Source organism: Fundulus heteroclitus, chromosome 16, assembly GCF_011125445.2.
Source record: "Fundulus heteroclitus isolate FHET01 chromosome 16, MU-UCD_Fhet_4.1, whole genome shotgun sequence".
Taxonomy (NCBI): Eukaryota; Metazoa; Chordata; class Actinopteri; order Cyprinodontiformes; family Fundulidae; genus Fundulus; species Fundulus heteroclitus.
In genome coordinates this window covers 31981220-32007959 of record NC_046376.1, presented here as the reverse complement: position 1 = coordinate 32007959, position 26740 = coordinate 31981220, and the positions used below count along the sequence as shown (strand labels likewise).

The following is a 26740-nucleotide window of genomic DNA, read 5'->3' as shown; positions in this document are numbered from 1 at the left end:
GAGTGAAAGTTGTCATAAAACAACAATAATAGGAGGCCTCAGTGCCACCCAGGGACCACATCAAGGCATCTCTGATGACAGGCTGTGCACAGTGCATGCGTTCCTGGGGGAGTGTGTGTGTGTGTGTGTGTGTGTGTGTCCTTTTCTTGGTTAACCAAGTAATACCCACCACAGCGTGAGCACTTGCTTGGTACATCGTGTATCCCACAAAGCAAGTGGATGAATGCGTCATGAATTACATCACCTAACTGAATAGTCCATCTTAAAATATGGAGGAGCTACTGGCAGTTCAGCCAATGCCTGAGAAGCTTTTCACACAGGTCAGTAAGAAACGGATATAGCTACTAATGGAAGTGATTGTCACTCTGTGGCTCTTGGTTTTCTTTTACCCAAAGGTCAAACGCAGCTCCATATAAACGTATAGTATCTCTTTTTTTTTCACTGCCAAAAACACTGTTTTGTTTCCTACATGGTTGCCACTTTTAAGTTTTCTGTCGGACGGCATGAACTAGCATCTAGTTGCCATTTCTTTTCTTTCTTTCTTCATTACTAGAGACAACTTGACTGTTTTACTGTAAATTAAAACCTTTCCTTTATGTCATGATTTTAAGGTGTTTGGTTGTGATTTTCATTTGGATTCATATTTTTCAGTTATTTTCTAGCCATTTAGTATGTTCAACAGATCTTGCAATATTCTGCTGTTGTTGTTTTTTTTTTTGCTGTTTGGGTTTTGCCATACCAGTTTACATGTTCCTATTTGTGGGTTTTCCCATGTTAATGTATTTCAATCTGAAAAACTCACAGAGAAAGAAATGGCAATTAGAAGGATTTTATTGATACAATATTTTAAGTCTTTGGCGCTCAGACCTCGGCAGGAACATTAATGCTGAATTATACTTTAATATGCATAAGTAGATGTATGAGAACAGGGATGTTCCCCCCAGGTCTGAAACTGGTGGTGGAGTGGAGATAGAAGAAGTTTGTTCAGTCCATATGGTGATCTGTTTAAGATAGATGTCCAACTTGATAAACACAGGTTTGCATGAACTGTCCATGATGAGCAAGCTTGAAGCGACTGTGGAGAGGAAAAACTCCCCTTTGGGAAGAAACCTCTGGCAGAACCGGGCCCAACATGGTGGTCTTCTGCCGGACCAATAACAGGCGATAGGGAGTGATGAAGACTGAAGGGAGAAAACACTCTGATGGGTTGAGGATGGAGGAACGTCATGGAAGCTAGATGAACTCAGCTATGATGGTGGAGAAGGGGTTGGGGGTGGGTTGAATCGGACATCTGATTCGAAATCCAACATGCAATCCGTTTGCGCTTGCTGGTTAGCAGGCTGAGACGTGGATTTGAAGTTGCTTTTAAGATGAGCGTGGGATGCTGATTGGCTTCATGGAGGTGCGGTTCGTAGCTGATTGGCTCACATCAGAGGCGTATCGGACTCTGATTGAATGGAGGCAGGCGATGAGTTTCTTCAATTGAACTTGCGCCTTCAGCTTCATTTCTTTACTTTTAACTTTCTAGTTTATTCTTGTGTTCATTTTTAGTTGGAGCCTTGCGCTTGTATTCTCAGTTTCCTTGCGTCTCTGTTAAGTTCTATTTATGTCCCGGTTCCTTTTCTCTGTCACTACATCTTTAATCAGCTTCATTCAGGCCACCTGCACCGTGCCAGGTTCCCTGGTTCACCGTCACATACATGCCATATATCTACAGGTCAGTTTCATTCACTCCTTATGGGTGAATACTGCTATCATGCCAAGCCTGACAATGTCCATGCTTGCTTGTTTTAACCTCACGTCTGGATATAAGTTTTAAAGCAGCACAGTGTAGGTTATGAGAAAAAAATGTTATCCAGTGAAGAATGACTTTCTGTGAGAATTTGATACCGTGACAATTGCGTAATTATCTAGAATTAATCAAAACTTTAGTGGTTGATATTTAACATACAATATCAGTTTAGACAGGCGTTTTCAGACTATTGAGTTCTCTACTTTAACAGGGTGTTAGCTGACATTTATCATTGCTAAGGGCTAAAATGCATTTGAGAGCCGTTATTATTAATTATAGTTCTTTTTATAGTTCTTTTAACAGCTAGTTTTAGCGTAGGCACTGTCTCTATTTTCCCCTTGAACTTAGTAACAGCTTAATCTTCCAAATGTTTCTTAATAATGCTAACATGTAAGCAAAAACAAGGCTAAATGAAACTAATAGGGCAGCAGTGAAAGACTCAAGCAATGTTTTTTGTTGTTTTCTGGAGTTCTACTTGACTCATGAATGAAATGCGTGTGCAGTGACATAAAATCACCTCCTAATTAACCCCACACCCAATGAGTACTTAGGTAGGAGCGCCTGTGAATGGTAACTCAGTCTCAAGTGCAATTCTGCCATTGGCCTCTTTTTTGTGGAGGACTACGGTTTTTAAATTTTTGGTGACATTTTCAAAAAAAGGCTTGAAATCTGTATTTTATTTTTTCTGAGGTAGTGGGTTGTGTAACTGCATTAGAGTTTTTCTATAACCATTGTTTTTACTATAAACTAAAGTGTTGTAAAATAAGTTTCTTAATAAGAGTCATGGTAACAAATTCTGTGCATCCTATGATTCAATAGTTTCTATGTATTTTCTGGATGACTTTGTCAGTGGAGGAACTTTAATTTTTAATTCCTTTGGGCCCTGCACCGCATTGCGATTATGGTGAGTTCTGGACTTTCACTAGGCCACTGCCAGCTCCTGGGTATTTTCCATCTGTTTTACATGCATTGCCTTATCAATCATTCCCAGATTGATGACCAAATCTCATGGGATTTTGATTCAATACTTAAATATGTAGACAGGTTCATTGTTGACACAGTGGCGACAAGGCGCACAACTTTTGTGTCTGTAAAACAAGGCCAAATGATCATCTATCCTCCACCGTGCTTGACAGTATGAGATGCTTTTGCTAAAATGTTAAGTTTTAACCAAACATGGTCACCTCCACCATAGCCAAACATTTCTACTTTGGTCTCAGCTGTCCAAACCACGTCATTCCAGGACTCATTCAGATGCAAGTTTGCAAACCTAAGGTGTGCTGCCATGCTTTTTAGTGTGAGACCTTCTACTGGCAACCCTTCCAAATAACTCATACTATCGAGAGTGTTGCACTATTCTGCATGTCGGTGTGGTATGCAGGGAGCAGAACAGGAGATAAAATGGCCTTGCAGAGGGTCATAAACACAGCATCAGATGCCCTCTACCCTCCCTGGAGGAGGCCGCCCATTCCAGATGCATCAGAAGAGCCACCAACATCTTCAAAGACTCCTCCTACCCAGCTCCTCATCTGTTCAGACGGACGCCTTCGGCCAAGCGTTACAGGTCGATGAAAGCCCGTACGTCCCAAATGAACAATAGTTTTTATCCATGCGCCATCAGTGCTGTCAACTGTTAACCTGACAACAGCCAGCTGTATGTATCGCTCCGCCTAGCTCCACTCACATACATCTGGGACACCGCCATAGGCATTGCCTTTACTGAAGGCTGGGGCTTATCAAAACTCCTTGCATATGATTGGATAAGCCACTTGTCTGTCATCTTTATCAACGTGCTATTTCAACCAGTCACACCGAAGCTAACCCGTGACGCTGATGAGACCGACGCCGGAAAAAAAAAAAACTTTTTTTTTTTTTATGTGTTTGCGGCTCTAGTGCAGGGTTTCCCGCAGCGCTATCTTGGCGAGGCGGCCGCGGAAAACGTGTCGTCCACCCCCCCCCCCCCTCCGCTCCGCGGAGAAAAAGTCATCCACCCCCCCCCCGCTCCGCGAGTCGGTCCGCCTCGCATAAGCAAATCCATGCGGGAAACACTGTAGTGGCACACCTTTTATTGACAGTGAGCTGACAGGAAGAGGGGGGAAGACAGGCGGCAAAGCGCCGCGGGTCGGAGTCGATCCCGGGCTGACCGCGTTGAGGACTAATAGGCCTCCCAATATGGTTAGCGCTAACCGCTAACCGCTAACCGCTCCGGGGCGCGTCCGCGTACGCGCCCCGGAAAACAAAACTTGCCAAATCCGGTCGGGAGAAGGGCGAAAACATGGTTTCCACCAACAAAAGCCTTCAGAGCCGTTCTCTGATGTTCTTTTAATGAAACAATATCAGATAGATTGGACAACACGGAGGAAATAGCAGCATCAATGCTAACGCTTGCTTCCTCGATGCGAGCCGCCATTGTTGTTGGAATCTCACGGTGGCTTCTCCACTACGTCACATCCATGAAACACCCGCCCTGCGTCCTGATTGGCCAGACCAAAAATTTGGTTGGGGAAATCATTTTCAATGAGCCGTGTCCCAGATGTATGTGAGTGGAGCTAGGCGGAGCGATACATACAGCTGGCTGTTGTCAGGTTAGTCAACTGTGCCATGTTAAATCACACTGACTGCTGTGTTAACTCCTATTGTGACCTGTTTTCTGACCAGTGCAATATTTAGCCTGCTGCTCCTAGGTTCATTCCGAGCTACTACTATTGGATTGCACAATATCAATTTTGTTGTTTTATTTTTTTAAATCTTATTTTAATCAATTGTTCATAACAAAAGATGCATCTTTGATTTCCTTATACATCAAATGATGACAATGAAGCTATTCTTAATTATGTTCTTTTTCAGTGTTTTTGCATTTTTCTGTCACGAGCGTTAAAATTTAACATGGTGAGATATAGCCCCTGTTTTTTTTTTGCAATTTCTCCAGACAGTGACCTCAGAGTGAATTTGCAGGAAGGTCCACTCCAGGGATGACTGGCACATGTAATAAATGTTTTTCACAAGGGAATAACCCTCGTCTTTGAATAATGATGGATTTGAAATTGTTAGGAAGCGATATTATAACCCTTAGCAATATTTTCTTCTGTAAAGTTATTGATGTTTTTCCTTCTTGATAGTGTGTTTACACACATGTGTGTAACCGTATGCCCCGGACCAGCAAACTGCCAAAACTCTTGCTTTTATATAGGTGCAATATTTGTCCAATCTCATGTCCACAGCGCTCCTCCGGTGTCTCCAAAGAGTTTCTGGGAGATTTAGTTCTGGAATCTGATTAGGTCAATCTGGAACTTTAACTTTCTTCAGACAAACTGATTCATATGTTTAAACTCTGTGTTGCTGAAAAATAAAACCCCTTCTTCAGGTTTCTAGCTGACACCTGAAGGTGTTTGGGTCAAAACTGACTGGTATTTGGAACTCCAGAAGACTGGCTGCTTAAACTGAATTAAAGGTGTTTTTTAAAGGTTTTTGTGGTGCTTGTGCCATGAATTTATTAGTACCCGGGAAAGGAAGTGGGGCAGAGAGAGAAAGGAAAGACATGAGCCAGCCAACCCAGAAGAGCTGTGCCTCGGACTGTAACCACTGAGCCTATGTTAAGACTTTGTGTAACGTTACATTTGTACATGCAGGTTATTTCAGCTTTTTCTTTTTGTAATTATTTTGCCCATTACAGGTTTGAATGTTTGTCAGTTAAAGAAGACAGGACATGTGTCACTTTTAAAGGGGAAAAGGTTCAACATCACTAAACCTGGCATTTTTTTAAAAGGGTGTGCAGACTTTTTATGTCCGCCGCAAAATCTCCCACTTTGAGTGTTATACAGTGCGAGGAGTGTTTACCAGGACAAACCTGGACTGAGAGAGTGAAACCACGCTAAGCCCAGAGCCTGGGAGAGAAAGTTTGGTTCTTTTTCACAAACACCTTAGAGAGGAAAAAAGAAAAAAAAAAAACTGACCACAAAATGAGTTCTGTGCTTGGAGCTATTTCGTTTTGGAGTTCTACCCAGGGAAGTCCACCGAGAGAGCATGTAGACGGAAAGAGAGAGAAAAGCTAAGCTGAATCAGTAATCAGGGAGACTGTGTGTAATTTGGCTCTGTTTGGTTTCCATTAGGATACAGAATACGTTGGAATTTCCTCATCACACATCTAAAGGCCGACGAAACAGAGATGGGATGGAGACTAGAAGCTGGGGGAACCACAATGTTGTCTTGTGTAACGTTTCAAATGCGCCTCTTGGGGGATGAGGGTGTCGGCACGGCGTGGCACGGCAAGGCGAAAATAAATACATCAGCATGCTGTTGCAGCTCCGAAAGGACGACCTCAATCAACATCAGCTCTCTGTTACAGTAAACTATTTGACAAGAACATAATGATGCACAGCAGTGGCATTTAAGCTTTTTTACGCACAAACTCCAATACATCTCAATCAACACCACCATCTATTTTCAACTCTAGGGTTAGACAATACTTTTTATCTATTTCAACTGCTTAGTCATTGCTTGGAGAAGCCTCCAATTAGTCTATTTCAATTATTTGTCAGACTGCAGTGGTGGACCCTATTTTTAGGAAGGGGGGGAGGGAGAGGGTGATCGAGGAATCGCAGTTCTCAGCCCTCCTGGGAAGGCCTGCTATGGGGTGTTGGAAAGCAGGCCTTGGATTCAGGAAGAGCAGCGTGGCTTTCACTCAGGCCCTGGAACATGGACCAGGTATTTACTCTCGCAGAATAGATGAGGAAGACACAGGAGTTTGTTTGTCCAGTGTTGTCCATATGTTTTGTAGATTAGTGGAACGTTTACAAAAGTGTGCCTCATGGATATTTTGTGGTGAGTGCTGCAGGAGTGGCTTTTAAGGGCTATCCATCTTTGATTTGCCACAAAATCAAGACAGTTCTTCTGCATCCTGTCACTGATCCTGTTTGTGGCAATCATGGATGGCATTTCAAGGTGCAGTCATGAGGAGGAGGCACCCGTTCAGGAATTCAGGTCTCATCTGTATTTTTTTTGCAGATGATATGGTTCTGTTGAGGTTCACAGCTGAGTGTGAAGCGGCAGGGATGAAAGGTGTCAGTTCCTGTAAGTCTGAGGTCATTGCTCTGAACCAGAGAACGTTAGACGGCTCCCTCCACATAGGGGGGTCAATCTCTGCCTCAAGTGTAGGAGGTCAAATATCTTGGTGTCTTGTTCGTGAATGATGAAGGATAGAGCAGGAGACAGATGGACTGATTGGGCCTATGTGAAGAAAGAGCTGTGAAGCTCTTGTCTTACTAGTCTCTCTATGGTCCGACCCTCTCCTATGGTCATTAGACATATACCGTATTTTCCGGACTATAAGTCGCAGTTTTTTTTTTCATAGTTTGGACGGGGGTGCCACTTATACTCTGGAGCGACTTATGTGTGAAATTATTACACTTTTTTACCGGAATATCATTACACCTGTTATTTTCACACCAAACCGCAAGAGGGCGCTCTAGGCCTGTGTTGAATCAGACGTAAGCGAAGTAGAAGCAGAAGTGCCGCAGCGTCTACCTCCGGAGTTAACGGATTTATCCAAAAGTGACACAGAGGATGAAGATTTCACTGGATTTTAGTTATTTGGAGTGACACGGGCGCTTTGGTTAACTTCTTCGCATGTTATTTATGCTATAGTTATCTGAATAGCTTTTAATATGTTATGTTAACATACCAGGCACGTTCTCAGTTGTCATGTAGCGTAAGCTAACCGTACAATTATTAAGCCTGTTGTTGCCTCTGTTCTATTTTTATTTAAAATTGCCTTTCAAGATGACTTGTCTGTTCTTGCTGTTGTATATTATCAAATAAATTTCCCCCAAAAATGTGACTTATACACCAGTGCGACTTATATATGTTTTTTCCTTCTTTATTATGCATTTTATGGCTTGTGCGACTTGTACTCTGGAGCAACTTATAGTCCGGAAAATACGGTACTAGGACTGAAAGAGCCCGATATAAGTGGCTGAAATTAGCTTCCTCACCCTATCTCAAGCGATAGGGTGAGGAACTCACAGGCTCCGGGATGAGCTCGAAGTATAAGACTGGCCTTCATTCTTCATTAAGGCCAACCTCATAGAGAGCACGGCTAGCTGTTATTGTGCCACTGCAGTCTTCCACCTGAGCTTTGGATCTCTGCAGCTCCTCCACAGTTGAATATGAAAAATTTCAAGGTGTATGGCAACAAAGGCAATTTTAAACAGGAAAAGTAAGCTATGGGTGACATGTCTAGTTTCACGATTTAAACATAATCTTCTCCTCAAACGGTGAAGCTTTAGAGGATGTGTCATTTGTGTCTATGCAAGGGGGGGAAAAAAGTGACAGAGCAAAGCCTGCACAGACCTTACAGTAATCACACTTGTGTTAATGTTTCCCTCAGTGGTGTGAACAGAAAACCCTCGCGATGCCATTCGGTGTGAGCCGTATCTTGTTAGGGTCTGTTTTACGGCCCGGCCTGAGGGGAATGTAAACCCAAATGAAAAGAGCAAAAAAACAACAATAAAAGAGCAGACAGGGAGGGAAAAATGGAGCAGAGATGCTCCCAGGGCCAAAACCGCAGATAGAAATCTAACCACAGAATGAAGGCCAGATTGCTCTTATTCACTGTTGTCTGAAGACTGAGACGCAGAATCCCTCCGCAACCATCCACTCCTCTCCCCTTTTCATATTTACTGCTATTAAATTGTTTGCCCTCTGCTTCAAACGGTCATCTCTAGATCGTCAGCTCTTGAAAACAAACAGAATCCGTTTTTCTATCACCGACCGAGCCTTTTGCTCTGCCTTTACGTTCGCTCCGTCTGCGTGCTCTCCTGGATGTTTGGGCTGCTGGAGGAGCGCCCGGCGCTATAGCCAAGCAGCAGAAGAATGGAAACTCAAGTGGGGGCTCAGAAGCCGGGTGGTCTCAGCCTAATAATACACCAATCAAATGTAACCGCACAAAGGGGACAATAACAGAGCGGATCAGCCCCATGATATAAGAGACGTTCAAATCCTGAATAATAAGCAGAATTTTTAATACTCTGCACCTTGGAGTCATTTGCAGATTGCTTCCCTCTGGAGGAATTGTCAGGAGATTGTGTGGCTTTAAAACTTTCCAGCACTTGGGTGACAGATTGCACCCAGTCAAAGACCAGCGAGCACGGGGCCAGTCGGGTCTGGTTTGTTTCCAATCCCTCCCCGTCCATCTCCAGCTCAGGCTCCAGCTGGGTCGTATTGTTGCATATACGCAATTCTGCGGATCCTTTCTCTCCGCCCCCCCTCTCCCTTTTTCATGAGTTCATCCGAGTCGCACAGGCCTCAGGTGTGAAGGGGGGGGCTCAGGTGCTCGGCCAGTCCAGTGAGGACTCTCTTGTGTTCCTATTTGTTGTCCCTCACCCTGCTTTTGCTTGCACACATGAGGATCCGCGCACACTCCGTTTGAAGGCATATGCAAACACTTGAAAGGGTTCTTCACCCACTTCACCTCTATGGGCTATGGAGCCTCCGGGGATCTGAGTTTAATCTTTTAAACGTGACAATCAGGTTACGCAAAAATGCGCTCCCCGCTAACGGCGTTGATACTGTGAAAATACAGTGGAAGCAATAGAAAAGTACATTATCCATACCCACTCAACCTTTCCTAAAAATTTAGTTCATTCTTCATTGCAAAATAGCTCGAGCTCAGCCAGATTGAATGGGGTTGTTTGTAAACAGCAGTGTTGCAACAGGTTCACAGTTGGATTGGGCTTTGACTAGGCCATTCTCACACTCCGTTATACCTAAAGTTAAATGATTTAGTTGCAGCTCTGGCTAACGTCCCAGACACTGTATGTTTAGGGTCGTTATCCTTTGGGAACACGAACCTCCGCTCTAAGGCGGGTTTCGACAATGACAGTCTTTTTTTTCCACGAGCTTTCGTTTTGCACTGGCTGGTTTTCTGCAAGCATTTCCACTGTGGAGCCCAAACAAAAGGCCAGGCGCTGAGTGCTAACTCCTCCCACTGCAGTGATGTTGACCAAGGTCTAAGGAGCTGAGTGTGGGAGCTACATTTTTAGCATTAAAACACTTATATTACATTTAAAGCTTACAGAGTCGCTCCAACTCATGAAACGGTGTAACTAACAAATTTTTAATACCTTTTGCAAGCACATAAAAAATGGCCCTATTATTTCTATGATACAATGTAAACAGATAGCAACTAGTGGCCTGCCAACGCTCCAAGGCAGCAATCCTTTTCAAACCACAGCTATCTAAGTGGCATCGCTACTAAATGTTCCCTAAATTCAAATATCCCTGCTAGGGCTGGGTGATACGGCTTAATTTTTTTTTTTTTTTTACTGAATTTGATTTTATATTTTCTTCTCTTTTGTTTCATAAAACCAAATTGCTGATATAGTTTTTTTTTTTTATTTACATTTATTTCAATTATCTAATCTGGGAGTTGACCTGAATTTTAAAACATGCTTATAAAACAAGATGGCGGCCTCCACCATAGTAACTAATGGAACTAAAACGCTTGCTGCTAGTGGTATTACATGTCTAAGAACAGGCTTCACTTGACTTGTGTAACTTGACGCCAATTTATAAAATAAGTAAATCAATAAATAAAAGTCCCTCATAAAAAGGTTTCCTCTTTGGAGTATATTTTCCTAAACATATTCAACATTGCATTCTATTACCAAAACAATTTCCCCTTTCAAGACTGATATAGTGCAACATTTTATGGAAGCCTAAGGGAGCATATTGGGGGAAAAAAAAAAATATCGATTTTCCAAAATTAAATCTTCAGGACTTGCAAATGCGAATTAATCGATAAAATCGATTTATCGCCCAGCCCTACACCCTGCTCCTGCATCTGCTCTATTTGTGCACTACTATGGTAGTTCTTCTGCTATTGTTGAATTTTAGTGCAGTTTGTGGTGAAAAAAATTATTCAAAATGGAAAAGGAAAGATGCATTTTTGAGGCTGAAATACTTGTAAACATCACCATCATCCACAATGATCCACAATCTTGTCACTAAAATCACATCCCCACAAGGAAAATGGCATAACATATATCACACCAACATATACATACATATAAATGTGTGTGTGTGTGTGTGTGTGTGTGTGTGTGTGTGTAGCTTTAGTTGTATTTAAATTACCCTCAGGCGGCGGTCAAACATGCATGTTTTCCTGTAAAAATTTACTACCACACAAGAAGCAGTAAATATTTCCCAAATTGGTATAAAATCCTGATTTACGCATTATGAGAGCATCCAAACACTCTCGTTTGAACGTAAAGCACTTTAGGTTTACGAGTGACGAAACTGGACGTCGGAGCCAAACTGAAATTGGCCCCCGTGTTTTTTGCGAAAAGGAAACGTTTGGACGTCAGTATTTTATGACATCGTAACGTTTTTGCGAACTTGAATAAACAAACGGTTAAGATCGTAGATATTTTTTCCGACATATACCGGTTGACATCCCGACAAGGGGTTGGGGGGGTTAAGCCAATGTCAACACAACTCGTAGGTTAAAGCAGGTCTGCTTGGCTGCATGCGTTTTCTTCGTACCGCGGGGGGAACTGCATCTGAGTTGCAAAGTCAGACGGCACTTATTGCTTCTTGGAGGAATAAAAAGCCTGCGGGGCCATTACAGTGACATTTTTACGTCTCACTTGATCCCCATCCAACGACGAGGGCTTAACTTGTTCAGAAGTAGTATATTATCACAGAAAGAACGAGGGGAAAAAAAAGCATCTTCCTTTACTGCCCGTGATGATTGTTGTTTTTACAGGCCACCCCCTCACCCCGTTGCCTCTCTCTCTAGCCCAACTGTATAGGCAGCACGTTATCCATCTGCATGCATGCGGGGGATGCCCTCTATACAGTGAAAGCGATCTGAGTGGATTCCTCTGGCAGAGCTCCGGGCTCTGGTTGCCCACACAGTGGCCACGGAAACAGCCCAGCACTGCAAGGCCACTGACTGTGCCAAGCAGGCCAGTCGCTGACACTCCTTGGATGAAACCCAGCAAAGGTGCACTGAGGGGAGGGGGAAAAAAGCAAAGAGGCTGCAGAAAGGCCATTCAGATGTCTTTCTGAACTTACATATGGGTCTTTAATTTATTTCAATGCATCTAGTCTAAATATTAACGTCTTATCCTGGAACTATGCTCAATTCGATAAATAATAAAATCCCAAACCGTATCATTTCAAAAACAACTCCCCCCTCAATCTCCTCCACGGTTATTGCTCATCAGGAAGGGGTTGAGAAAAACAGCCTTTTCCCACCTTTTAAAGAGATGTATGCTTGGAAGCTGCCAAAGAGAATTCAAATGAGACTGAAATGGCAGACGGCGGAGTTTTGCACAGTCAGCCGAAGAGACTATTACCATCCAAAATGAACCCTGTGAAATAAAGGAAACCCAGAAAAGCTGGGAAACTCAGTCCATTTGGTGGGGGCTTGTTGTCTTTCTCCCCCCAGACGTGGATACTAATCTATCCTTAGCAGTCTTCACTGGAAGGAAACGGAAGAGGGAGTCAAGTGAAAAAGGTAAATTAGCAGAAAAAGCAACGTGAGGTTTAGATACGGTCCCTTACAAAAGTCTTTATACCCATTGGACTTTTTAACATTTTGTCACTTTATCACAAAATCGCAATGTTTTTGTCTATGTTCTATGCCACAGACCAAGTCAAAATAGTGCATAATTGTGAAGGGGAAAGACAAAAATGCACGGCTTTCAAAATGTCTTCAAGTAAAGGGGGTGAGCATTTATATTAAGCCTCCCAGTCAGTACTGTGAAGACCTGTCCTATCCTGGAACTACAGCTTGCTATGCTCCATGCTTCTCACAGCTTTGTGCGGGATTGTTTTTCCTAAAGTGTGCACAATGCATTTGAATTCAGCCCTCTTTACATCGATTCCCCGCAATGAAATCTCAGTGCAACCCAGCATTGTCAAATGTCACGTTATTAGAGCGTTTCCATTAAACGCAGCATGAATGCGGCTGTTTTGTTTGTGGCCTCAAAGGTTTGTTAAGAGAACATTAGAGAACAAACCGCATCATGAAGACCAAGGAACACAGCAGACAGGTTAGTTAGGAGAAGTTTAAATCAGAGGCAGGTTAGAAAACAACCCAAAATGTGAACACCTCACAGATCTCTGTTCAACCCATCATCCGAACACAGAAAGAGGATGGGACAACTACCAACCTACTAAGACTTTAAAACAAGTAGTGAATTTCTGGATTTACATGCAAAAAAAAAAAGAAAAAAAGAAAAAAGAGGTAAAGATTGCTATTGTGTAGTAGTATTAGTGCAAAAGGGGGTCAGTGCTTGGACGGGATGTGAGGGAGCAGAAAAGAAAGGACGAAAAGAGGAACACAGCCCCCTTTATTCTCTCGACCAGCTTGCGGAGCGTAAATCCCTCTTCATTTGTCTGAGCTGCGCACTTGTCGTTCAGTTGCTCAGAGACAACTTTATTTATTTATCCGTATGCCTCTAATTAGAGCGTTTGCACCGACGAGCACGGAACGCCGCCGCCACATTAGCACCCAGTTTGCACCCGCCGTCCCCCGGCTCTCCGGATGCGGGGGAAAGAAAGGGAGCGTCGTGCTTTAAGTGACGATAATTGAGGAAGAAAAGAAGAGAAAAAAAAAAGACGGACGGTCGGCCAGGTGCACTCGCGGGAACACTTTAAAACGCGCCGCCAAGCAGCGTTGCTGAACTCGGCGACGGCATCTCACGCAAATACATTAAACGGTTAATTAGGCGAGTTGGAGTGAATGGAAACGGAGAAAAGCCAGCTTGTTTGTAGGTTAAATAAATAGGAAGTCGTGCTCTTGTGGAGTACAGTCAGGAGCAATATTCCATACTGTGCTCATCAAAGGGAGCAGGACCCCCACCTCGGCAGCCCCATATATTCATTCTGTTATTTCAGGGAACAAAAAGGAGGGCTCTTGAGGCCATGGGTGGATCCATGAAAGGAAGAAAGGAGCCCTGCTCCGGGTCTTGGCTGAATAGAGTCCGTTCACACTTAGAGAGGCCTGTTTACTTTCCCCTAATAATGGCTCTAATTTTCTGATCATTATTGGGTAATTCCATCCACCCCCACACCCAGAGCTTGTCGCCTGCTCCCATCACTCACTGCACTGCATCCCCGTCTTGAAGGGGCCCCCGGGCCGCTGTCCACTTCGCATTCCCTGAATTAACCAGCTGAGCCGTCTCCTCAAAATATTTGGCCAAAGTCAGAACGAGGCCAAAAGAGAAATGAATCTCGACCGCTTAGCTGCACTCAAGGTTTCTTATGTACGCGTAGAACCGTTCCGATTCCAGAGGAGCTGCGCTTTATCCTCCATTTTGTTTTTTTGGACCTGAATCCACCATCACAGCGAGTAATAATATTCGCTCTGCTAAAATTCACTGGAAAAAGGACTTTGGAAGGAAAGGAAAAAAAAAAGAGGAGCACGTCTGGTAACATGATAGGCATTTTATTCAATCTCAGGGAATAAAAAAAAAAATCATATATAAATATTCTGTATATGAGGCACGCTGAAGGGGGTCCGCAGCACCCGTAGGGGCGCGATGGGACACACACAGGGGGAAGGAGCGTTAAGCGAAAACAAGGATGTAGGGGGGGGGGAGAAAATGTTCAAGTGAGTGAGGGAGAAAAGGAGCAGAAGAGGAGAAGTTGGCAGGGACTGTGTGTCGGTTTGAAAAGCTGGCACCTTCTAAACAGAGCTGCAGCTCCGGGTGCCAAATGATGCGAAGCAGCCCCACTTGCCTGAATGTGTGCCCTCCCTCTGTCTTTGTTTCCTGCGTGGCATTTTGCATTATCTTTATTCTACGCTTTTCTTTTTACTTTATATCAGCGCCCGGCATCATCCGAACAGAAATGAGTGGCATTAAATACCCCCCGAATGAGAGCGCGAATAAAGCTCAGGGAAAATTAAAGCAGCCCATTCCTCCATCAGAGATTTTATTTCGGTTCCTTTGTATGAAGAGGTTTTTTTCTTTTTTATTATTATTATTCGTGTGAAATCACCGGTTTTAAATACAGGTTTTGACCCCCCACGGCATCGCCTTGTTCCAGCTTTCCAAAGGAGCTGCCCCCGGTTCCAGGGCAGCTCCGCTCCGCCGGACCGTGGGAATGAGGCACGAGGCTGGCTGGCCGGGATCTTGCTGAAAATCGCCCAGAAAAGAAGAAGAAAAAAAAAAAGAACAAATAAAAAAAAAATCTCCACTGTCCTTCCTTCCTTTCCTTCCCCGTCTTTGCGGCTCGTCGGCTCACCTCTCCTGCTGCTGCTCTCTGCCCCTCGGCTCGGCTCAGGCGGCTCGGCGAGCCAAGCCGCCCCTCCTGCACGGGGGGATACGTATGTTTTTAGCGGACAGACAGATTTCAGGCCTGGCGCCTGTACAGAGGAAGGAGCGGAGCGGTTGCAGAGTGATTTAACAGCGTTAAGACGGTAAAGATATCACGCTGAAGAGAGCACTGGGGGAAAAAACAAACCTGCTATTTTAAGAGGGCAGGAGGAAAAAAAAAATACGACTACAATTTATTTCATTTGTTTGGTTCAGTTTTTAAGCTGCTAAATGTTTGGGTAAATAAATACATTTCTTAACTTCAAGATTACTTTTTAAAAAAGTAAAATTAGTTAAGCTGCTAAGGAGACAAAAATTTAATTATTACTCTTAATTGCACAATTAATTAAAAATCACTGTACAGTGAAATTAGGAGCTAAATCTGCTCCGCGTTGCCCCCATGAAAACACTTTCTGCTACAAGGAATTTTTCCATTTCCTAAACCGAGACTTTTGTTTGAAAAATTCAACGTAATTCAATCATTCGCTTGGTCTTTTGTGTTTTCCTTCCCGGCATTATTCACTAAACTGGATAATTACGGCGAACGTGTAGCACAGGCTGGCCTCGATCCCGAGCTCGAGTTCAAGCGCTGGATCCAGAAGGTTCTGGCAGGACGGGTCGGCGCGGGCCGGAGGGAAACGGACGGAGCGCCGTTCGACTCCTTTCACAGGAATCTGCTTCTCCTGCACGCCGCTTTTCTGCTTCCCTCCGCAGCGCGCACGCTCACGCAGGAACAGGAGGCTGGGGGCTTCAGGAGAGGGCCGAGCGGAGGCTGTCAGAGGCCTCCGCATGCCTGGGCGCGCGCGTTAAAAACCCCCCGCCGTGTGACTGACGCTGTCCCACCGTGAGAGGACCCCTCAGGTTTTATCGCCCGCATGATGTGGAGCGACAAGCAAAGTGACAGAAAGTTTTCAGTGGAAAGCGCGTGTTTTTCCACAGCAGATGTTTGGGTCCCCCTCTGCATGAAAGGACGCGGGGCCCGGTGCCAGAACACCGGGGAACGCCGCGCAGAGACCCCGGCTCTGCACGGCACAATGGCTCCAAAGAGAACCTTTTTCAAAATCCTATTCTAGCTCCTTCCGCGGAGCCTTTTTTTTTTTTTTTTTCTGTTTTCTCCTGCTGCGGCTTTTGAGGCTACATTCTGCGACAGGAACACAACAACCTAGAGCTTCGTGTGAAAAAACAAAAAACAAACCCAACAAACCCCAAATCTGGCTTTGTTCTTTTCGGTCTCTTCTTCATTATGTAACCACAGGCCTGATAATGGTATCTCCGTTCGGAGCTCAGGATATTGGGCAACGCAGATAAGATGCGTTTGATGGATTAGCGTGACGTGAGACGGCGCTAAGTCCATCAGTCTCGCTGTCCGTTTCCAAGTCCCTCCCTTTTGTTTGTCTCTCTTAAAAGAGATTCTCTTGGTCGTTTGTAATGTCGGCCGCCGCGCACAAAGACGCCCTGACGGGGGAAAACGAGCGTCTGCAGCGCGGCGGTGTGGAAATAAAGTGCACACGGTTGGCTTTCAGAACCTGGCCCGGGCACCTCCGCGCTCCGTCTGTCTCCAGCGCCCGAGAGCAAATATTGAGGCTGCGCTCTCTTCAGAAGCAGCTTTTCATCCTAACGGCCCAAAGTAATGAAAGCCGTATGAGGCGGCCCGCGCTCCAAACATGACTAATGCTGGAACCGTGCAGCTTTATCGGTACCGACAAATACGCGGCGCTTTGACTAGCCCGGACTGAGCCGGGGTCTCCTAGCGAAGGGGGAGCTCAAGGCGACACGACGGCAGGCTCGGTCCCCCTCTTTTCTCCTTTACGTCTCTGACTTTCTCCACAAACCTCAGCTATCAGAAGATTCGACGAAAAAGAAAGCAGAACGTGTTTCAGGCTGCCTCTCGCTTTCCCGAGGAAAAGCCATTCGAGAAAAAGGATCTGAAAAGAGAAACCTTGCCCTGCAGTTGCAGACCTGCTGCACCGCGGTTTGGAGAAACGCATGGTTCCAAAACCGCTAACGCTTAACATCTAGTCTTTGTGATGAGACTACCAGAGTGTGTTCTCAAGCATAGAGTAGCGCAGCTCTAGCCCACCTGTATCACTTGTATCTGCACACTGCTGGCCAGCTGGCTGAAAAAAAAGACTTCCCCGCTTCTCGCTCACACACATTAGCCCCGCCTTCCTCGGCTAATGGAGAATATTTTGGGTTGTGAAAATGCAACCATCATGGTGTGGCCTAAAAGAAAACAAACATCTTATATTAGTCTGCAACCCCTGTGTTACTTTATGAAGGACTAAACAAAAAGGGGATAATATCCTGCCCATTAGGCGAAACTTGAATTTAGAGGACGTCTAGTCCACAATAGACACGATGCATGTAACATTGTTATAACTGTAAAATGCTCTATTACTTTGGAAAATAATTAGTGCTTTTCTGCTTCAGGATAAACGCCATATGTTATAGATTTTTGTGAGAAATCTTCCTTTGAATCCCGTGACACACCGTGGCATTTTTATTCAAGGTTATCATGCCGTGTACGTCTCACACAAGCCCAAGCCTTCCTGGGAGAGGCTTAAATCTTAAACTCTACAAAAAACAGAGACGCGTTTCCTGACCTCCGATCGGTGGCAACAGTGACATCAGCGAGGTTGGGGGGGGATCGAGGGCAGGAGAGACGCGGCAGGTGAGGCGGCTGCGGTCCAATCGTCGGGCCATGGTAACTGACAGCTTCCGCCAAACACAGTCAGACACCCTGGAATGGCGAGCTAAGAATAAAACTGTAACACTGCCACCCGAAAGGTCAGAGTGGAGCCACTGTCTGCCTGTCCTCTTTAAACTCTGCTTAACCCCCCCCCCCCCCCGACGTGTCTCGGGGAATGAAAGCGAGCAGCTAGCAAACACTGATGGATACGCTGATGCCTGCCATCCTGTTGGGCTCTGGTTGTCCAGGTGGAGAGGCTGAGCACGATCACGCCCGGAAAGCCCCCCCCCCCGCTCCTGACAAAACACACTTAATGGTCGAAGTTTAAAACCCGACAAAGACATTTACAGGGCCGCTTTTGTTTTAGGTGCTGGAGAAGTAACAATGTAAATAGACCTGGTGTGTTTTGGAGAGAGCGGATGCTGGCACAGAGTAGAGGGGAAAAAAAAAAGGCTTTCCTCGAAGGAGGCACCAGGCTGTGCTTGGTACTGATCTGAGCGCCGCTTCGCCACAGTGCATCGTGGAACAGGAAGAGGCGCTGTAGAAAGGCACCGCAAACTCAAACAGATTTGGAAATGGGGGGGGTTATAACTCGTTGGGAGCTCCCCGCCTTCCTGCCAGGGGAAAGAATTAAAGCCCTGTGTCTATAAAAGCAAAGCGCCGACGTTGAGGATTCACACCTGACCCTCTGCTCGACAGCCGGAGCGACCAATGGCGACCGTGGAGCAGCTACTCCCATATTTACCGATTCCTATAGTAAGCTAAAAGGACAGCTGGTACAGAACGCCTTAAATGCACCAGAGTTCAAGAAAAGACATTTAATAGGACGCATTTCATCAGAAGGTATTGTGAGGATTTGTTCAGAGAAACCTGGTTGAGACTGACGTTATTTGCGAAAACAGAACGGTTCTGTTCAGAAATGACAGTGACTTTGATACCTACGTCGTGCTGTAAATTCCTGTTTGATTTTTATTTACATGTTTTTTTTATATAATCTCACATGTTCACGGTGTGTTTAGCTTTTAAAAATGTTGCTTTTCAATCTGTCTAAAAAAAATAAATTTAAAGTGAAAAATACGTATGAAAATATGAGATATGACTTATGATATTGTATTATTGAACGGCGCCCCTCCTGAATTTCAGCGTTGGTTTGTACATTTTACCAACAACCCCAGTAGTCGCACCAGGAGAAATAAAATGTGGAAACAACGAGAACTCCTTGATCTGTACAATCCGGCAAAGAGCATGCGGGTGTTACAAGGTAGAGCGCCGGGGCGCAAGTGTGTGTGTGTGTGTGTGTGTGTGTGTGTGTGTGTGTGTGTGTGTGTGTGTGTGTGTGTGTGTGTGTGTGTGTGTGTGTGTGTGTGTGTGTGTGTGTGTGTGTGCAGAGCGTGCCGATAGGTTGAGGCGACCGGGGGGCTGCAGACTGGCTGCCTCCTAAACTACCTGGGACTGGGCCAGCTGTCACTGCACTCACCAGACCACCCCCCCAACACACACACACACACACACACACACACACACACACACACACACACACACACACACACACACACACACACACACACACAAACAAACACCAATCTCCCATTTGCAGGGATTACAGACACATGACAAACTAACTCTAGCGTGCGCGCGGTCTCATGCGCGTGCGCGCGCGGCAGGGATAAACCCGCCTGCAGATGCTTTTGTTTACCGACGACGCCGCGAAACATGCACGTTTGGATTTAGTTAAATTTGCACACAAATGCTTCTACAAATGTACCAATGCAAACATATCTCTTAGCAAACACAGATTTTAAGCCCGGTCTTTCGAACTGTCAGAATCTCTTCAAAGCAAAAAAAGAAACAGCTATCGGCAAAGAAGCGATTTCTCCTTTTTTTTTTTTTTCCAGCAGGGGACTGTAACAGACATACTGTCTCTTTAAATATTAAAATGTGACATTTGTCTTGGCATCAGGACTGTTTGGCACACAGAGCGGCGGGGGCTAAATCCCAACACCTATACTGACCTCTGTGGCTGCTAGGGTGCTCTAAATAAAAATAAAACCTCACTCTCCAATAAATAGCAAACACATACCTGGTGAGTGGACAAAGTAAGCAAGGTAGAGATCCAGCTCCTTTACCGTCACCCCGATGTGGTGCGGCTGGACGCACAGGCCGTGGTTGGAGCACTGGGGCGACTTGACCAGCCGCTCTCCGTCCGTGCTCTCCAGGGGGCTGCCCTTGAACAGGATGACCATCACCAGGTCCAGCCGCCACACCTTGTCGGCCTGGCGCAGGCAGTCGATGCGGCGGATCTTCCCCTTCTGGTCGGGGTTGGACAGCACGCAGCAGGGGGGCTTCTTGCCCGTGATGGTGAGCACGAAGTCCTCGCGGAACTCCGGCCTGATATCCTTGCGGAGCTTGGCCAGCAGGCGCGAGGCCCACTTCTGCTTGATCTCCGGCTTCTCGCCCAGCAGCTCGTCCTTCACGGCGCGCTCCTCGTCCTTGCTCATCCTCTTCTCGTGCTTCTTGAAGTACTTGCGCTTGCGGGCCTGCAGGTTGAACCAGGTGTAGGAGAAGGCACGGACATGGGGGAGGAGGGCCTCGATGAAGGGGTGAAATTCATCCTGAGGAGAGAAGAAAGATGGGTTAAGCGGCTTTAACAGATGTTTCATTTTTAAAAAAAAACGGGAGATATTACAAAGCAGAACTAAATGCATTCTACTATGAAATTACACACAGAAAAATAGTTTCAACTTTAACCATGCATATTTTTGTAAATGTAATGTTCGGTGATGGCTAAAATCTAACAACAATAACCTATTTAATTTAGGTAACAGCTAAGTGTTTTGATTCTAATTTAACTAGAGCTGTTTGGTTATTTAACCATTAGCTATTTTCATTTCCTGTGTGCGGCGTTCAGCAGAAAGCAGTAAGGCTGGAATGTTTATTTGGGTTATGACACCCAACTCAGTCAAATATTCCAAGATTTGAGAAAATTTCTAGCAGTAATTAAAGCTCATATCAAACTCTAACTAGTTTAGCAACAGAGCTAATGCTAACACTGAGGCTAACACTCATGGCTGTAAGAGAAAGGTCTACTTCGTTTGATATTTTAACAAGTTTGCTACTAAATTAGTAAGTATTCATGCCTTGATGACAAGACAATACTAATTTTTTTTATTTAATTTTGATATGGGGGAGGGGGACCTTTTTGCCAGCACATTTGACCTTAGCATTGGCGCTGCAGCTAAACGAGCAAAAAGGGCATAAATTTAAATTCCCAATGCAACACAGACACTTTCTCAGCCACAAGACTTCCGACAGTTCTTAACTTTTACCGAGCCAATGTAGTAATTCACAATAAAGCGCATATAATATATCAGCTCGACCATTCTCCGCAGGACACCACACTCAGTGAATGAAAATAGCTAACAGATTACTGAACCATCATTTTCAATTCAATCTTAATCCCATTAAATTGTTTAGACTGGATTTGTAAGCAAGGAAAAGGACTTGTTAGCAAAATTAAGCAGCTAACGATGTCAAAAATGTATCATTAATGAACGGCTAATTTACAAACTATTTTATTGACAAATATTGAATCCATCCATCCATCCATTTTGAATAAGCTCCAAAATTCCCTTTTGTTCAGCGCAAGCTTCCGAACGAATCCTTAGGCAGCCGCTGCCAGTGATCTCAACTGGGGCTGTCAGAGGGAAGGTTTACCTGCCACCTTATGCTAGAATGAGTGAAAAAATTATTTTGACTTTTTCAATGAATGTTTTATGCCTTAATTACAGGCAAAATGTTAATTTTTTTAACAGGAAACGAGGGAAAAAAATGAAAATAATTTATCATCTAGTCACAATTTATTTAATTAGCAAATTAAGAAAATTTCAGAGCTTGATTGGAATTGAAGGGATCCATTTACATATCAATTAGCAGAAAATGGAAATAAAACCCAAAATAGAAGGTGCAAAAATTACAACACAGATTTTAATATATATATATATATATATATATATATATATATATATATATATATATATATATATATATATATATATATATATATATATATGCATACACACGTGCAAAAACAGGAAGATGGGTCTTAATAAGAAAAAAACTATGCAATAACGAAAACAACACACGTTCACTGGTGCAACAATTAAAACGCATAAAATCCAAAAGCAGAGGAAAAGCGGAGCCAAGCTGCGCTGCCAGGTCTCTGCTGTTTGGGGGGGTGAAAAAAAAGGTGGCCCAAGGTATTCTAATACCTTCACTACATATCTCTGGGCAACAAAGCCCAGATCTCGCCACAGCGCTCCCGTGCCAGGGTTGCCACACACCGGCCGCTCGCCGCCGCCAAGCTTAGACGCCACAAGCCCGCTGCCGAAATGCGCCGCTAAAAGCTCGGCCATAGCATTCCCTATCTGCGCTATTCACACACACACCATGCAGGGGAGGGAGAAAAAGAAAATAAAATAAAAAAACACCAAGGGAAGCTCCAACCAGAGTCACATTTCCACAACAAACTGAAAGCAGACACAAATCACCACAGATAACCACACTGCAAGAGGAAGACAGACGGCCTGGTAGTTACCATTTTGCACTCTCATCATAAATTTGGCACGGCGTATAAAGTGAAAAAAAAAAAATCTCCTGCACCAGTTTTTTTTTTCTTTTGCGCTCCCCAATGTAAAGCAGGGCTGGTTTGGCACGGAGACGAGAAAGAGATGGGGGGGCGGGGGTGGAGGGGACCTTGGGAGGGAGAGTAAACTAAAACAATAATTAGCGGCAGAAAAAGTTTCAAAGAATAAAAAGAAAAATTAAATAAAAAAAAATTGGGAGATTCAATAATCAGCAGTTCAATAAGAAGCGAATATTTAGAAATCTAAAAAAAAAAAAAAATACTAACAATTTTGCACTGAAAATTAATTTAAAAATGCGACTTTTTTGCTTTGCGGAAAAAAAAAGTGGGGAAAAAAATAAAAACCTGGGGGGGAAAAATCCTTGGCAAAGTGCACCCTAATTGGTAGCGGTGTCTGTTCTGATCCCTTGGCCCGCCTCATACACGCGCGCGCGCACACACACACGCACGCACGCACGCACGCACACTCTCTCTCACACACACACACGCGCACGCTAATGGGGGGGGGGGGGAGGAGAGCGGAGCGCAGAGTCGAGGAGGAAGAAGAAAAAAAACAAAAAAAAACCGAGAGCCGAATCAATGTTGGACGAGCGCATAGGACCGCTGGCAAAGCCGAGTGCTGCCTCTTCTTTTTTCTCCTTTTCTCTCCCTCTCCCTCTTTCTCTCTTTCTGTGTCTCGCTGGCCGTCTCTCGTCCTCTCCGCGTTCTCTCCCTAACCATCGCTTGAGCCTCTGCCAGCGCGACGAGAAGGCCCACCTATTTGGCAACGAGATGCCCGCAGCCCAGCCAATGCGTTCGCTTCGAGAGCCGAGAGGGAGGGGAGGAGAGAAAGAGGAGAGAGAGAGAGAGAGAGAGAGAGAGAGAGGATGGCAGAGAGGGGGAGGTGGTGATGGTGGTGGTGGTGGGGGGGTCGGTTAGGTTAGACTGGTAGAGGGGAGCAGGTGGGGGTGTGGGAGAGCCAAAAACGACAAGTCCCAACCCTGACATGGAGGGAAAGTTCAGGGGAAGGAGCCTAAAAGTCCTCTCTTGCATCGATCTCCATCTCCTCCATCTTTGCCATGATGGCCCCACCACCCATCTCTCTCTCTCTGCTTGCATAATGCCCACCTTGGCAGAGGATGGCAAAGAAAGGACCGCAGATCCAAAAGTCCCTCCAGACCCCACCACCACCACCACCACCACCACAGCCGGCAGCTGCTCCGGGTTTCAGCCGCAACAAACAAAGACGACGAGCCACACTCTCGTCTGTTTGTGCGAACAGGAGCGAAGGATGGAAGAGGATGATGAAGCACCAATGGTTACGGGAATGAAAGGTGCCTGGTTTAAGAAACAGCAAGGCTTCTTAGTAGGATCCTAGTATTTGCCTCCTCTAGGAAGGGAGGGTGCAGTGATGAGGCCACTAGGAAGGCTGCACCTGCTCCTGCACACGAGAGTGATCAGCCAGAGCGGGTCCAAGGCTGCGTGGGGCCCCTGAACGAATTGGATTTCCAACCGGCCTCAAACACCACACCTCAACAAACACCGTCTTTAGGCTCCAGATCAGTCCGACCCCTCGTTAACCAGTACGGGTGTACTAAACCACGTGCTGGTCATTTCCCCGCTATCGCCGTTTTGTACTTTTGTCATATTGCTGGTTTTGGAGTGCGATTCAAAGCGTTTGTCTGCAGGTTGCCTGTGAAAACCAGTGACGTATATCTATTTTTCTTTATCCTACTCAGAGTACAGTCAAAAATGTGACGATATGAATCCAATAAATAACATCCACCAGCCGGAGGAAAAGCAGCTTGTTGTCTGTGATATTCAACTGTTTTTTTCCATATGGCTCACCACCCAGGACGCCCTTCTGTTTGGGGCGTTTTTTTTTTTTTTTTTTTTTTTAAGAAACCTAAATTGAATCTGATTGTCTGGTTTCGTAAATTGTTACCGTTAAATAATTTTATCCATTTTTAAAGAAAAAAATAAAATAAACAAATGTAGCATTTTAAACGGTTGCTAGGCGCAGAAGGACGGGGAGCATCCGTGCACAAAGCCACGTCTGAAAATGCAGATATCGTCTTTGTCATGAATGTACATAGAAATTATCGTCTAACCTCCAACAGGACAAACTGCTCTTATAAAACTGGAAAAAAGTCGAAGTTTCATCTTCCATTTGTCTGTTTGTATTTTATTTTTGCAAACGCGCTAACTTTTTTCGAGCGTGACTGATCCCGCCTTAAAGCTAGCCACAAGAAAATATCGCCATGTAGTATTGGCCAATATTTTATTTGAAAGGCCGTTATTGGCTAATGTGACACTCCATGCATAATTAATAATTAATTATTATTTATCAGTTATGTGTTATTTATCAGTTATCAATTGCCACCTAAATATAATGTATGCATGCTACACTGTAAACATCTGCTGTTATAAACCCCTGTATGCACAGAGGTCCTTCACCACTGGATGACGACATACCAATGAACTGTTTTCAGCCAGACCGCCATATTCTCGGCAGACGTGATTGGTTCTCCTCACATTGCTGTAGATTTACAACGCAGCCTGGGAAAATTCATTTCCTTTACAGTAAAATAAATTATGAGTGAACAAAATGTGCCGGTGTCCATCTTGAATTACTCCTCTGGGTTTAAGTGGAACATTTTTGTTCCGGGTGTTCCTTGTTTTATGGCGCGTAACAGGAAGCGTGCCTGTCATATAATTTTTTTTTTTTTAAAGGTTTCTGCATCAGTTCAGGCACTGACTGATTTTTATGCATCCAAAGCTTGTGTGACATGAAGGCTATTCTCTGCATGAGCTTCCATTCACCAACGTTCCTTCAATTCAATGCAGATTCCACACCAGCATAGACTTGCTATCCCAGTAGCTGGGAAGTAGGCTGGAAGCTACAATAACAGCACTGTATTAGATCCATATATGCACACCTAGTGTATATATAATGATTAAAATAAACAGCATGTGGATGGTTGAGCTGGAAACCCTATTTTAGGAAAGTTTTTCACCAGATTCTATCATTTCATGAGTATTCAACCTATCAAGGGCGTGCTATAGCTAAAATTAGTCACAACCATAATGAACTGAACCTTATCTAGCAGTGATATGGATCAATATTTTATTGAAAAGGTCATTATTGTTTAGCGTGGTGGTTTGTGCCTGGATGAGATGCTTTTTCCAGAAAACAAATAGCTCATTTATGAGCTAAACAGTTGAGCTGTTGATTTTATTTCCGCCTCCGTTTATTGAATTGGCTGTGAGAAAACAAGCGTTTTTCCACCCGGTTGACAGGCGACAGACAACGGAAACATTTTTCAATGATTTTGCACGGACTCTGCAAATTTGGGTCCAAATTTGATGACAAGAGCAGCGTTTTTATACATACTGAAGAAAATCTTTAACACTTTTGCACTTATAGAAAAACGTATTGTTTCATCCCGCAACAGCATTCCCCAATAATGGTCAGACTCACAATGTGATAAAAAAAAAAAATTGACAGAAAATGAATACAATTCAATTTTGATGAGGTTAAATGAGGAAAATAAGTTTTATTTCATATGATCCTTTTGATTCATATTTGTTTGTGTGGGGGAAATCACAGAGCAACCTTTGAACAGGTAAAAGTCCCACCTGAATGGCTGTTCTCATTGGTCGTTTGCATTTTAAAATGTGGGTAAAATCTCTGTTATAGATGCACCGCAATAATAATAATAATAAAAAAGAGCACAATGAAAGACAAGAATCAGCTTCAACAAGTCTGAGCTTTCAGTTGGGGATCCTTCCAGTTTTTTTTCCACCCTCAACTGATAAACATCACAGCCTTCATTAAAGAGCCATGAACACACAAGCAGCTCAGCGACTACACACCTTCAGCCCGTTTGACCACCGCCAAAGTCGGAGCCAGCCATCAGATAAGAGCAACAAAAAGTGTGTGCTTCACAGTCCGGCATATCTGCACTCGGCTGCACCTGCAGCGGCTTAGGGCTCGCGCCGCAGCGGGAGAACATAACTGGCACTTGAATGTGACTCGCCGTGTCTCTGCTTTTCACGACGAATTACAGCTCGCTGGGTTGGCCCCTTTGCTGCCAAAATGCAAATCAACCACCATTCAGATGTCAGCAGAATTTGACTACGAGGAGGTTCGAGTCATTTCTCCGAGCCCGTATGCCTCCCACAAACAGAGACAGTCATGTTTTATTTCTCCTAAACAACTGGGGGGTTCTTAATCTGACAAACCCGGAGAAATACACACTAGAAAAAGCTATCTATTTGGAGAGTATGAAATATTAGCCAATAAAATGATT

The 26740-nt window shown here is 44.5% G+C and overlaps 1 protein-coding gene across 15 annotated transcripts in view; it reads right to left on the bottom strand.

The window, feature by feature from the left end:
* Positions 1-26740, bottom strand: part of nfixb (nuclear factor I/Xb) — a 194280-nt gene that overhangs the window by 112035 nt on the left and 55505 nt on the right. For 8 of the 15 annotated variants that reach the window (XM_036148488.1, XM_012857753.3, XM_012857762.3 and 5 more), the window contains one exon: positions 19887-20418. In XM_036148488.1, coding sequence (XP_036004381.1) covers positions 19887-20418 — 532 coding nt within the window. Of the gene's footprint in view, positions 1-19886; positions 20419-22074; positions 22360-22400; positions 22932-26740 lie in introns of those variants that run through there. The other 7 variants (XM_036148487.1, XM_036148495.1, XM_036148489.1 and 4 more) reach the window with 5 other exon arrangements.